Source organism: Sebastes umbrosus, chromosome 20 (genome assembly GCF_015220745.1).
Source record: "Sebastes umbrosus isolate fSebUmb1 chromosome 20, fSebUmb1.pri, whole genome shotgun sequence".
In the NCBI taxonomy this organism is placed as follows: domain Eukaryota; kingdom Metazoa; phylum Chordata; class Actinopteri; order Perciformes; family Sebastidae; genus Sebastes; species Sebastes umbrosus.
Window position 1 is genome coordinate 17,899,849 of NC_051288.1, and position 13,860 is coordinate 17,913,708.

The 13,860-nt window shown below is 38.9% G+C and overlaps 1 protein-coding gene and 1 long non-coding RNA gene across 6 annotated transcripts in view; one reads left to right on the top strand and one right to left on the bottom strand.

The window, feature by feature from the left end:
• Window positions 1-489: 489 nt before the first annotated feature.
• The window catches only part of LOC119479916, a 43,730-nt gene continuing 30,359 nt past the window's right edge, over window positions 490-13,860 (top strand). For both annotated transcript variants that reach the window (XR_005204776.1, XR_005204775.1), the window contains exon 1: window positions 490-714. This is a non-coding gene — a long non-coding RNA (uncharacterized LOC119479916). The remainder of the gene's footprint in view (window positions 715-13,860) is intronic.
• pax2b (paired box 2b) overlaps window positions 8,944-13,860 on the bottom strand; it is a 34,949-nt gene continuing 30,032 nt past the window's right edge. For 3 of the 4 annotated variants that reach the window (XM_037755908.1, XM_037755906.1, XM_037755905.1), the window contains 3 exons: window positions 12,325-12,426; window positions 10,200-10,286; window positions 8,944-9,312 (listed from right to left, as the gene is read on the bottom strand). In XM_037755908.1, coding sequence (XP_037611836.1) covers window positions 9,191-9,312; window positions 10,200-10,286; window positions 12,325-12,426 — 311 coding nt within the window. In that variant the 3' untranslated portion in view covers window positions 8,944-9,190. Of the gene's footprint in view, window positions 9,332-10,199; window positions 10,287-12,324; window positions 12,427-13,860 lie in introns of all 4 variants that reach the window. The other variant, XM_037755907.1, reaches the window with a different exon arrangement.

Genomic DNA, 13,860 nt, shown 5'->3' on the forward strand with positions numbered 1-13,860 from the left:
ACAAAGAAACTTAACAGACCTAATATTAATATAAAATAAGTCAGTATAGATACAGGAAAAACACATTATATACAAAAAATAGATAAATAAGCAAAAAGAATATACACAAGTAAAAAAATAAAATTAAAAACAATAAAATTAAATAAAATCTATTGATATGTACATATATATACCATATACATATATACATACATATACGCACACGCAGTATTTACACATACAAAAACACATATAATCAATTAAAAAAAATAATCAGTGTACAATTCAGTCAGATTATCACCTTCCTAAGCAGTGATTTAATACATCACCTGGCCAGCAGCTAAGTTACTCAATATAGATGGAGAATATATTATACATAATATATATAATTTTTTTATTTTATTTTTTTCCCTATTTCTTTATTTTTTTTAAATTTAATTTAATTATTCTTTAGTAGTAAATTTAGTGAATGAGAATCCTGATCCACCCTCCAGACCAGTTGTTGGTGGTAATGCAACAGTCATAAATTCATCAAAGAAGAAGAAGAATGAACACAGGTGCATTCTGGGTGTGGCTAACATGCTAACATCCCAGTGCTAACATGCTGAAAATGCTCATGGCGGATCTCTAGCTGATTTTTGCGTTCAGTTAGGAACTTTTAACTTCACTGTGGTGTGTGAGGACTTTATGTTCCACATGTTTGAACACTTTTGAGGAGCGCAGTTCAGTTCACAGGTGAGTACAACAACAAAGTCGTTGTCATGTAATATGCTAGCTAACTTTAACTCTCTTCAGAGGAGGATGGCGACGTTGCCAGGCGATGTTGCTAGGCGATGTTGCTAGGCAACGTTGTGCGCACTAATACTGATTGATAATCAGTTGAATGCAAGGACTGTGTGTCTCTATATAAAATGAATGTGTTGTTTGTTTGGACATAGGGCTCTATAGTGTGATAAGTAGCCTAAATATGTTTGTTTACTTTAATAGAAATGTTCAAACTTGACAACATAAATATTATAATTGGGCCTCTTTGTTGGTTGCAATATTTGTAAATGCTGACAGGAAGTAAACTTGGACCAAAGCTATTGTTTTATTTACCCTTCCTCTACCCACTTTCCCTTTTTGAAAATGTTTACTCAGAGTATATTTTAACTGTCCTACTTTTCACTTTTGTCTAAGTAAATTTTTTGCAGAAATAACTTTACTTGTACTTGAGTAAAAATAATTTAAAGTAACAATACAGTCTGCAGGACAGATAATAATGCACACAGTGCACTTTCATAGACTAAGCTACTGGAGTTACCCTGCACTATACTCATTTTAAACAGTCTCTTCTGCACTATATTCACTTTTTTAATAGTCGTGTATCACAGCTGTTACCCTGCACTATATTCAGTTTTAACAATTTTCTTTGTACTTTGCACTACTAACTTTTTTCCTGCTAATTACTAACATGTTTTGCACTATGGAACTGTGATGCTGGAAACTTGAATTTCCCTCGGGATCAATAAAGTTACTATCTATCTATCTATCTATCTATCTATCTATCTATCTATCTACTTTTACTTGAGTATAATATTCTAGTACTCTTTGCAATGGAAAGGCTATTCATAAGATACTTGTAAAAACTCACAAAGTAGTATAGCATATAACTCACCAACATTGTGAATGGGTTAAAATCTAAGCAGCTGGTATGTTTTGCTTTAACATTAGATTTAAATGTGCCATTTTTGGTCGTGTTTCGTAAATCAGAAAATTTACATTAGATCAGTGGTTCCCATCATGGGGGTCGGGGCCCTCACAAGGGGTCAGAAGGTTATTCTAAAGGGTCGTGAGTTGATCGCATAGGTGGGAAATACGAAATAACTCAATTCTGCTACATAAAGTCGACATTATTTGTCATAAGTTTCTCAAATCTTTTCTTTTATTGTGAAATTCTACATAGTCTTTTCCACAGTTGCAATGGTAACGGTGCACATAAAAATGGCCTCGCTCTGGCTGGTCTTACCTCTCCAGGCCTCACCCTTTGACTGAACTTCTCAGAACTTATACATAAGCATGCACCACAAGAAGATTTAAAAAAAACATTATATTAGATGCATTTTTTTCCAACAGGTGTATGCATTCTTAGAGGGGTGTTTATGTTTGTGTTGTTTTGGTGTGAAGAGGTCATAAGAGTGACCTGACTCCCCTTTCACTGTTGACAGCTGATCAGCTGACATAACACGAGCCCGGATATTGTTTCCTCCACGACAATCTAGTGTTCAAATTTTCAAACACTTCTGAACAACCCTGAGCATGACAATTGATTTTTTTTTTTTTCAGCCGTCACAACACAAATATTTGTCTGCTCCGTGAATAATTACATTTCCTCCTGCTTTGATTCGGGGGTTTGTTTCTAAAGGACCTGTTTATGGAGAGGAAATGACAAGAAGTCGAGTTGACAGGCCTGGAGTGAGACAGTTAAATGCCCCTTGCTGCTCTGGATAATTAATAAATAAAGTACCAGGGGAGTCCTGTCATGGCTTCCTCTATGACAGGGGCTGTCTCCAGTGCGCTAAAGCATTAAATGACCAATTCCTGTCAGGCTAACTTCCACTGCACTCCCCTGGCACCCTCTCTCTCATTCTCCCTCTCTCACACACACACTGTCTCTCTTCCTTCCAAAGAGAGCTACTTTGCTCTCTTTGCTCTGAGTTTTTCAGCGACTGATGGCTCTAGTTCATTTCTGCTGAATTAATTGGTCCCTGAATGAATTCTGTTGACAGGGCAATTCATCATGTGTTTGGCCTGACAGTGACTGGGGTGTTGGGAGTGTGGTGGTGGTGGTGGGGGAGGCGGCGAGGGTGAGGGGAGCTGCAGGAGAAGCTAGGGTTATAGGGGGGGGTGGGAAGGATGGGGGTTGATGATTCTGCCCTCTCTTCTACCCGCTTCTATTATTCCCTCTTCTGCTAACAGAAATAGCCTGCATCAAATTCTGCTTCTCTCTGAATATTTCCCAGCTCCCCCAAACAAACACGCCCGGCTGACGGATCCAGCTGATTAGGGAGCTCTTCTGTCTGCTTTGGAGGATATCCTCATTACTGGCCAGTCAGGTAGCAACTGCCCCGTTTTGCCCGGGACCACCGGCGCCTGTTATGTTGGACCTGACACGTTCACTAAGAGAGGCGCATTGCATTAGGCTTTAATTGCATCATGTATCACACAATAGCCATTAGGGTAATTATTTACTGGTGAAGGGTAAATGAGGTTTGGCGCTGGGCTGAGCCAGCCCCGGTTTTGGCAGAGGTGTGGCGCTCACCTATACGCTAACAAATCTAATCGCCGGTCATTTGCTTCATTTGGAAATATCCAGTCATCCAAACCCCACTGTCCCCCCCACCTTTTTTTTTTTTTTTTTTTTTTTTCTTCTTTCTCACACTCGCTTTCAGTCGGCGCACTTATTACGTCCAATCAATCAATGCTCACTCATTAGGAACCTCCCCTCAAGTATCCTCTGGATGGCCTCGCACAGCAAGAGTCAAAAATTACCTCATAATTGCCGCTCAGGCATCATAACAGGCTAGGCTGCCCCAGTGACACGGCCATACAAACAGGTCTAACACAGGAATTGATGGATACTGGAGAATCGTATTATATATTGCCATATCCAATTAGATACAGCACATAAAGCAGCAGATCCATTCCCTCTTTTCACAACGTCCAAACCACTACTCTCAGATATAAAGACGTGAAATGCATTTTCATATTTTCTCCACACACACACACACACACACACCCCTCCACTCGTCTTGGTGTGTCACTGCAAATGATAACATCCTGAGGATTTATTGTACATTTGACACACCAGTAACCAAATTATAATTCAGTTGCTGCGGCATATTCATAGAACCGCCGTACAAATCGCACAGAGGAGAGCGTTCAGTCAGCGTGTATTAGTGCGGAGCGCCTCGGAAAAGGTCAACAGTTAGATCTGACACTGTGGTTTGAAGTTACGCATGATGAGGTTCACTGTTATACTGTAATACCTGAAATAGAAGCGGTTTCTTATTGCAGTCAGAACTTTATTTTACAACACATCCTACCACATGTGGAGCTCCAACCTGTTTCTTTTCTGCTTCTTTTTAACAGTATTTAACGGATCATAAATCCTCCCATATGTACACTTTTTTTTTGCTGTTGTTGTGCAACTTTTGAGGCGTAATATTTCGACTTCCTCGTGAGCAATCTACAGAATGAGGTCTGCACATTAAGATAATTACTGCTCATCCAGTGAGGAGTAATAACATTAACGTCACAGTTAGATACGGAGCAAAAAGTTGAGCATAAAAAGAAGAGAAATCATAGCTGCAGAGCGGCTGGTTTCATGTATAAAATGTGCAGTAAATCAAGATTTCAGCACCCGTGCATTAACTCGATTACTGAAATAGTTTTTCATCTGAGTACAAATGTCTTTTTTTTTATGTTTTTATAGTTTTTTAAGATCAAATACGCAATTTTATATGTAAGTTTACACTCAGATTCAGTCTATCTGAGACAACCAATGTCATTTTTGTGCTTTCATCTTTTTTTATATATAAAACTGAATGTTTGATGAGCAAAGACAGTGACAGGTGCTGATTTAGAGCCGATCAGATCATCCCACCGCTCTTATATTTATATAAATATATACAGTAAATAACATATATATTTATATTCCAGAGGATGCTGTTGTCATCTGGCATGCTGCAGTCAATTTGAGTGTGATTGACAGATACATCCAGGTTCACAGTTTATTGGTTTCGGAGGAGAGAGCCAGATATGCCAATTTAGACAGGAAAGTGACAAAAAAGTTTCCATCTAAATAGAATAATTCTGCTTCTGGGAATTCTCAGCTGGGGAGAGGAAAGAGTCAAGCTCCCCCCTCCTCCTCCTTTAACAAGGGCTGTGAATGACAAACATATATACGACAGTTAGGGGCTGACAGAACATCCGCTTTTGATGCTTCACAGGGGAGCTATGAAATAAACAACAGGCAGAGAAATTGAATTACAAAGCAAAAAGGGGGTCTCTCCTCGTGGACCCAGAGGCATCAGAGTGCACCAAAAAACAGCTCAGCTCAGTATGTTTTAGAGGAGCTTATTTTCTCTTTGTACAGTGTTGAAATTTGGAGTAAAATGCACGATAGAATGATGGAAACGGAGTATTCTACCCCAAAAAACGTCGTAATATTTTAATTTAATATCATATCACTGCTATCCATGCGGGACCAGGGAGAAAAACTCACTTTTTTCCATTAAAACAAGATTGAAAGTAGTGTATGGATCAAGAAATGAACAACCGAAAAGCTCAACAACTGTATTATATATTCCCATTCTGTCTGACATCATTTCAAATGTACATGATGCAGCCCAAATCCTTTGCAAATCGCACGGCGCTAATCAGGACAGTGTCCACTTGTTGTAAATCAATAATGATATAACTAAGTCATACAAGGCGGCGGCAGCGGCGGAGGGATTACGGAGCGAAGAAAGAGTGAAATAAGCTCTAAGAGGGATTTCATGCATAAATCTCTCCCTGCAACTTAGCACAAATTGAATTCAGGCACACTGCTAGAAAAATTAATTCAGCTTTACAAAGCGAGGAGAGGTTAAACACTTTATGTGCTGCTCAGTGATCCGAATCGTGGAGAAAACATTTAGAGGTATTCTCACTGTAGCCCACCATGTGCTCTTTATACCTGAAAAATAAATACATTTATCTCCAGATAGTCTCATTAGGTACCTGAAGTCATTCTGCCATTGTTTAGTTCAACTTTTTTTTAACCCATCAAGTCATTTGTCATCTCAGGCAACATTTGTAGACATCAAATTTAACATGGTAACACTTACTTTCAACCCGTTATTTAGCATTTATATGCAGTATATAAACACTTTACTGTAGTAAGCAATAATAAGGACATTTGAAATGTTTGTCTATAATTATAACTTGTGCAGAATGGAAGCAGGATATTTCTTTGTATATGGGATGTACATTTGTGTGACTGTTCTGGGTCAGAGGTTATTTTTGACTCCTGTTTTATGTTTACTGAGGAACAGATATATCAAAATGTGCATTTTCAGTTACCATGAGAATCATGTTGAGGCATTGGACAACAGCTAAAGCTCCAGATTTGAAAAATTGGCCCATGTGGTAGAGATAGCATCCGATGAATCAATGCTCAATAGATAAAAAGGTAGTTCTGAAGATGGGACTTCGTCCTGAGACCTTTTTTGGACCTTTATAAAGATCGATGGATTGTCTGTTTAGATTTCAAGCATAGCCTCTGTGACTGTGACATGTTTTTATTTTTATTTTGTTGTGTTTATCTTTCATTTACTACACCACATACCGTAATAGTGTCTAACCCTGAAATGGGGTTTTCTCACTGCCATATACCAACCTCTTCTTAAAAAAACTTGAACCTCTCCTATCAAGCGTCTGTAATGGGTGTATAAACAGTTAATGAGTGATTGATAATATAAAGGTAATAATTTTCTTATTATAATTATGCCTTTTTTGTGTTAGCACCATTAGGATGTTGTAGTTTGTCAGTGTGAATCCAGTTTTAGCTACTTTATATACTGTGGTACAGTTTAATAATTAGGGCCGCAACTAACGATTTTCATCATCGATTAATCTGAAGATTATTTTCTAGATTAATTGATTAATCATTTGTTCTAAAGCTGTCTATCCCAGTTTCTCAAAGTCCAAGGTGATGTCTTTTAAATGACTTGTTTTTTCTGTCTGAATCCCAAAGATATTCAGTTTGATATAATATAAAACAGAGAAAAGCAGGAAATCTCCGTATTTGAGAAGCTGAAACAGCATTTTCTGCCATTTTTGCGTGAAAAAATTGGCGATTATTTTTCTGTCGATTGACTAATCGATTAGTTGACTGATTGTTGCAGCTGTATTAATAATAATGCTTCATATTTTATAAACTGTTTTTTGTTTTATTGTAAATGTTAGAAACATTAATTATCAAATAAATGTAGTGGAGTAAAAAGTACATTGTCTCCCTCTGAAAATACATGAGTAAATGTACTTAGTTACTTTCCACTGCTGGTGTTATATACCATTTATTAAGTGTTTATATACTAGGGGTTTAAATAAAGGGTTACCTGTAACCTAACTTAATATCACTATTGACAGATCAATTAAAATCAAGCTTGATAAGCTGATCAATGTTTTTGCATTTCATAATCTGCTGATTATTTCTTTCAATAAACTCCTTAAGAATATAAAATGTCATAAAATAGTGAAAAACTATTGCAATTTATAAGCTGACGTCTTCTAGTTGCTTTTTTGTCCGACCAACAGTCAAAAATACTGTCCTAAGCAGCAAATCCTCACACTTGAGAAGCTGAAACCAGCACATTTTCCTTCATAAATAACCTTGTTTCAACTCTATACTCCAGATAGTCAGAAACACCATGCGGCCCCTTTTGCGTAAAAGATTTCAGACACTTTTTATTATTGTACAAGTGAGACCAGCATAATGAAAGTGATAATACCCATGAACATGAAAGACATTTTTTCTTACTGTATTTACAGAGAAGTGTCTTCACATCACACACAAAAAATCCTTCTACAAAATGAACAATTTGTAAATAACATAACAATTAAATAAACTCCACCTACCTTTAGGTTTACAGCTGAATATGCATATGATGACCATCTCTGCACTGCATAGAATTTATACATATACTTTTCCTCATGAACAACGTGGGTTTTTCCTAATAATAATAATAATAATAATAATAATACTGCTCTCATGATGCATATAGGCGGCCTGTAAATAAACAGTAACGAGAACTAAGTCTTTGGCAAATGCAAATACATTCACTTGACAGATGAAGAAACCATCATTCCAGCGTGATTCAAAGAAATAACTTGGCCTGAAACATGTGAGGGAGCTGAAGTTGGGAGGGAACATGTTTAAGGCATTTAGCTGAAATCGTCGCCCTGCTTTTTGACGTTATTGGAGTCGTCAGAATCAGAGTGAATTATGCTTCTGGCATCAAACTAGACAAATGATACTGGTTTTGACTCGGGATGGCTGTTATATCCTGTTTCTGTGGTTGAATGCCAAAGACTTAATCAACTTAAATAAAAACGTAAGCTGTGAGAACATAGTAGTGCACGTCAAGGCGGTGACACGATGAGCCTTGAATTAACAGGAAAAAACTGTGAAGCTGTAAGTGCCTTTTCAGACTGAGACTTACAGTCAGTTTCATGAAATAAAGCAAATATGCATCATCATTTTTCTGCATAATAACGCTCCAGTGTTGCAAACCCTCCAACATAGTGCAAAATTAACAAAAAAACACAAAAAAGGTTTTGCCTGATGATTTGTATCCTGACAAATAAGAAATAGTAAAACTAGCCAAGCAGTCTGCAGTTTACGAATTATAAAAATGAAATAAAAAAATCATTTTTAAGAATATATTTACTAGTTTCTTGAAGTCTTGCAAATAGCGAGCCATGGTGATATATTGTCATGGCTCCCTCTATTTTCAAACGGATGTTTATTTATTTCATTTTCATTTTTACATCTTGATTGTGTATCACAGAGAACATGTCCTAATCTTCTCATGGCATCAAAAGCGATCGATTTACTCATGCTGGATGTTTGGTCGGTGACTGTTGAGATGGATAAAAACAACGTTTAGCCTGCCACAGCCTGCATGTGCTGCTGCTAATCTCCTCTGATCTCACTGCGCTGCCGTCTGAATCGGAGTGGGAGACGAATGGAAACAGGAAAAAAAAAGGGCTGCTGCTACATTTTAAGCTCCGGACAGCGTCCCTGCTGAGAGCCATCAAGAAAAGGAATGTACAGTATTGATCCGTGATGGGATGAAACTGTGACGCTGCCACAGGGGGAAAATAAATTCTCATATTTTTAGTCTTTTTCTTTTTTCTTTTTTTTACTGCAATTAGCCAGTTTTCATTGTGTATGTGTGTGTGTGTGTGTGTGTGTGTGTGTGTGTGTGTGTGTGTGTAGGGACTTTCAGTGTCTCTGTTGATCTTCTTGTATTTTTTTTTTTTTTGGCGTTCATTGTCCAAAAAAGCTGCGAGGAGAGACGTCATCTGGAACCCTCCCCCCCTCCAAAAGAACGTTAAGTTTCTCATTGTGTGAGCCAGGGAACATTTTATGCGCAGTTGCTCAGTGTCCAGTGGACCATGCCGCTCACACCGGGGCAATATGGAGGCTAAGGCCATGGTCCTGCAGGTTGATTTGGTTTCCATGGTAACTAGTGACGGTCATAGGCAGTGGCAGCAGTTGGAGGGGCGGAGCCTCTCGATGCGGCACTATAATAATAAGGGGAACCTGAAAGTTAACAGAAGAACGGACCATTTGAAACAACAACAAAATGCCACTTACAAAATGTATCATCATTATTAGTGTAATTGTTAAAAAGCTGTTGTTTTACACATTATTCCAGACTGAAAAGCTGATTTACTCAAAATGTTTATGGTTAATTGACCGTTCGCTTAGCCCCACCCTCTTAGTTGCGATTTTACGATTGAAGCGGGCTGAGTTGTAAAGATATAGTGAAGATACTGGTATCATATGAAACTAGAAAACCTAAGTCAGCCCGTGTCATACTAGCTTGTCGCAAAGGAGGTTAACTGATGTGTTTGGCTAACATAACGCTAACAAAGGGGCATACTGGAAAAGAGTGGAGGGAGAGAGAGAGGTATGACATGCAACAAAGGTCCAAAGGCCGGAAATTGAACCCGGTACGTCGTATTTATATAGCATGTGCTGTAACCGTTCGGCTACCAAGGTGCTCCAACAGGGCTTCTTTTTCTAAATGCAACCTGTGACCTCACATAATACTGTAATTACTTAATGATGTGCTCCTGGCTTTAGAAGTTACTACTGTAAGTAGTAAGCTTGTTAGCAGGGCATGCCAACAATTGCAGCTCAGGATAGAGCAGATAAACACACAGTTTTATCCTTATACTTTCACTCTTCTGTTTTTGATTTTAGAAAGTCAAAAATTAGACAACACCCTCTAAACTCCTTAAAGTATCACTCTTATTACAGCCCCATGCACACTGCTTTAGCATGTGGAGAAATCCAAAGATGCTGTGCCTAGTTACGGTTGCTAAGGCTACAATTGGACAATCGCTGCTCGGGGGGAGGGGCTTAGCGAACGGTCAATAAATCCAGTTTGTCACTCTCTACTCACTTAGTAATGCTGGGTTACTGAATCGCCAGGCGTCGTTGTAGGTTGTGTACTGCGGGTGACTGTAGGGGTTCCCCGAAAACTCGCTCCCTGCAAAACAAAACAACAAATCAATTAGCATTTCAATGCATCAAACCATTACCCCGTTCACATGCAGTCATTTCTCGTCATTCAAAACAGGATGCAATTTGAGGGGGAAAATGATAGTCATCGATGTGTGGCCAGTCAAGCAAGTAATTTATTTCTTTTTCATTTCACTTAAGTTATGCAACACTGAACAATACAGGATGTGACACTGAAGGCGGCTTTCCCTGTCCCATTTATGGATATCTACCCATTCTTCTTCCTCCACTATATTCCAAACCCGTCTAATAAATACAGAGTGGTAATAAACAGTTTCATGCATACATTTTTGATATGCTGCAATAAATCCTGCAGCCTTTCTTGGAGGAATTTTTTTTAACATCTCCAGTGTGAACCCGCTCCGGTCTGAGCTCTGGTGTTTGGCGCGACAGGATTTCATTGCAGGGGAACTAACTTGGAGCATGTCAGTGAGCACTGCTGTTGGTTCAACACGTTTCTTTCTTTTACGAGACAATAAAGGCTAGATTTTATATGAAGCTGGTGAGAAATGGCTTTGCTTTAACAGTGTTTTGTGCCTGTCACTAAATCTTAGTGGTTGTGTATAGGATGAATGGGTAGTAACACAAAACCACAAGCCATGGGATTAAGGCCCTCATCTTTTGCTTTGTGCCACATAAGAACAAATGGAAAGTAAAAGTATGTTTGACTTGACGCTTTTCCACCGACATGATTTAACAGTTTTATTTGTTAAAATCCTAAAGTAAATCCAGACTGCCACTGGGTGCTACCACATCTCCCTCTGTTTTTACTAGTAGCTGTTAAATGGACTCAACTGTTTGCAGAAGTATTTAAAAAAATGTAAAGTCTCTGTATTCAAAATAGCGTTTCATAACAGAGCTGTAAAGCACTCAAAGAGTGCATGCCTATGGTGTGCCAAAGTTTATTTAGACTGAAAGGCCAATACAAATGCATCATTTTAATAATAGAAAATGTTTAGAAAAGAGATTTACATCAAAATACATAGTTAAAAATTTTAGACATTATTTTCTTAAAAAAATACTCAAACCGATTAATCGATTATCAAAATAGTTGGCGATTGATTTAATTGTTGACAATTAATCGATTAATCATCGCAGCTCTAAAGAAATCCTCTAAAATCCTTGTTTCATGACCTCATTTTCAAGTTTCATTGATATAAAATCATTATTTTTTAAAGAATATCTGCTTACTAACAGACTAAAACAAATGGTACAGTTAATATAACCCTCTTGGCTGAGGTGATAACGAAACTCGTCATCGCAGCCCTTCATGAAGGAGAAAAGAGGACCAGCCAGAGCCTTTGATGGGTTGTGTGATTGGTAAATGATATGCAAACACAGGACACACTCCACTGGTTTCCCCATCCGTGTGGTTTAATCACATCAAAGCAAAATGCCGGCTGTGGTTTTGGTGAAAATGTGTGTGTGGTGGTGATGCTGGAGCTGAAGAAGCGTATAAAAAGCCCAGCACCAAAACTGCATCCCTGGCAGTGAAACACAAGCCTGACCTCCTCAGAGAGACAGCGATTTGAATATTTACCGGGCTCCCATGCCTCTGCCTTTTGACCCTTAACTGTTTGCTGTGAACCTGAACTGCAGGTTAAGTAGAGGAGGGGAAAGGGATATGCTCTGGAGCGCAAAGGCTGGGGAGGGCTGGTAGTGCCGGTTATCGACGGCCGGTGTGAACGGCCACGCGGGGAGATAATGAGCCAATAAGGCAGAGAGGGAAGCAGGAAGGAAGGGAGAGCGAGTGTCCTCTCCCCTGTCTCTGATCACTTATTCAGCCTGTCTAATCCAATCATACACACGGAGCTAATATAAGGATGTGTGTGCCTCTTGCTCTGCAGGTCAATATTTATCGCCCTTCTGCGTAATTTGGCGCTAAAGTCTCTTCACTCTGCTTCTGTAGCTTCTACACCTGTTCATTTTCAGGGTAATGCCACCTAAATTAAGTTAAATAGACCCCCTAATGAGAATATGAAGCGATGACGTCGTCTCTGACTCACCAGGAACCATCCCGGCGAGCGTGGAGGTCGGGTAGCTGCCCTGGCCTGTGGGGGGAACGTGAGGGGGGTACCCGGGTAAGGTTGTGTTGGCCATATCCCGACCTGGAGAGACAAAATGAAACAAAACAACAAAACACACTTCATCAGATTAACACTTCCAGTTTTAATCTGGGACTAAAAGCATTAAAATAATACTTTCTGGATTGAATATTGTAGTGAAAGAAGACTTCGGATCAGCAATACAGCATTGAAAAACTACTCTATTACAAGTAAAAGTCCTGTTCAGAATTCTACTCAAGTATTATCATCAAAATGTGCTTACTGTAAATATCAAAAAATACTCATCATGTAGATTGATCCCTTTCAGATCTTTAGTGTTATATATATTGAGTCACTGGGATATTATTAGTGATGCATTTAATGATGTAGCAGGCGGAGATGGAGCTAATTTTACCTCCTATATACACTGTTGGTTAGTTCTGGCTGTTCTCATACACCGTTCATAGCTATACCTACAAAAAGTAATGCACTCGTGTATATAAATTTCTATATAATCGTGAACCAGGAAATATAAAAAGCCCAGGAGACCGCTGTTTGTAGACATACTTGCCAACCTTGAGACCTCCAAAATAGGGAGGATTTCAAAACCCAACCAACCAAACTAATATTTATCAGTTTTTATTCATTTCTTTGGCACTGCTTGAGTATTTCTTTCAGTTAGCTCTCTCCATGTCTCTCACTCACTGAAGGCCCTTTCACTGCACTCGGAAACCCGTTATTTCCAATGGCATGCGCCACGCCACTACGGCTTTTCGCTACGTCGAGCAAAGCCCGACTTTGTGCGCTACATGCTCTGATGTGTGCTTAACGGCGGCGACCGCAGCTCAAACTGCACTGGGTCGCGAGCATAGACTGCTCATTTCCGCCGGGAAACGACATTTGGTGTTACTCTATTGCCGTAACAGTAGGGCTTTTACACGCTTTACAATTCCAGAAACACATTACGATAATGAAAAGGAAAAGAAGTGTGAAGATTTGCCATAAATTGGGAGAAATACGGGAGAATTGTGACCCTGGGAGGATACCGGGAGAGGGCAATGAAAAACGTGAGTCTCCCGGGAAAATCGTAAGGGTTGGCAAGTGTGTTTGTAGGTCGTGTGAAACTAGAACTAGTCAACGTTGATTAATTATATTCACGTAATTTCCGTGCTTAAGCTACGCCACTTCCACGATCTTTTCCCAAATCTAAGTAGTTTTGTTGCCTAAACCTAACCAAGTATTTCAAGCGCAGTTATTTTAACTCAAACCACGATCTTTTCCTAAGAAAGTTGTTTCCTGTAAAGACAGAAGTTTATTTTGAAAACACTGTATGCATGTAACAAGCGGAAATTGACACGTGATTCTGAACATTTGTAGGAAAACACATGAAAAATTAGGAACAACTTTTCGTAATTTATCATACGAACCGTTGTAGGAGGATACGTTGGTTAGTTAAATAAAACAAAAGGGCATAACTATAGCTGTCAAATAAAAGTA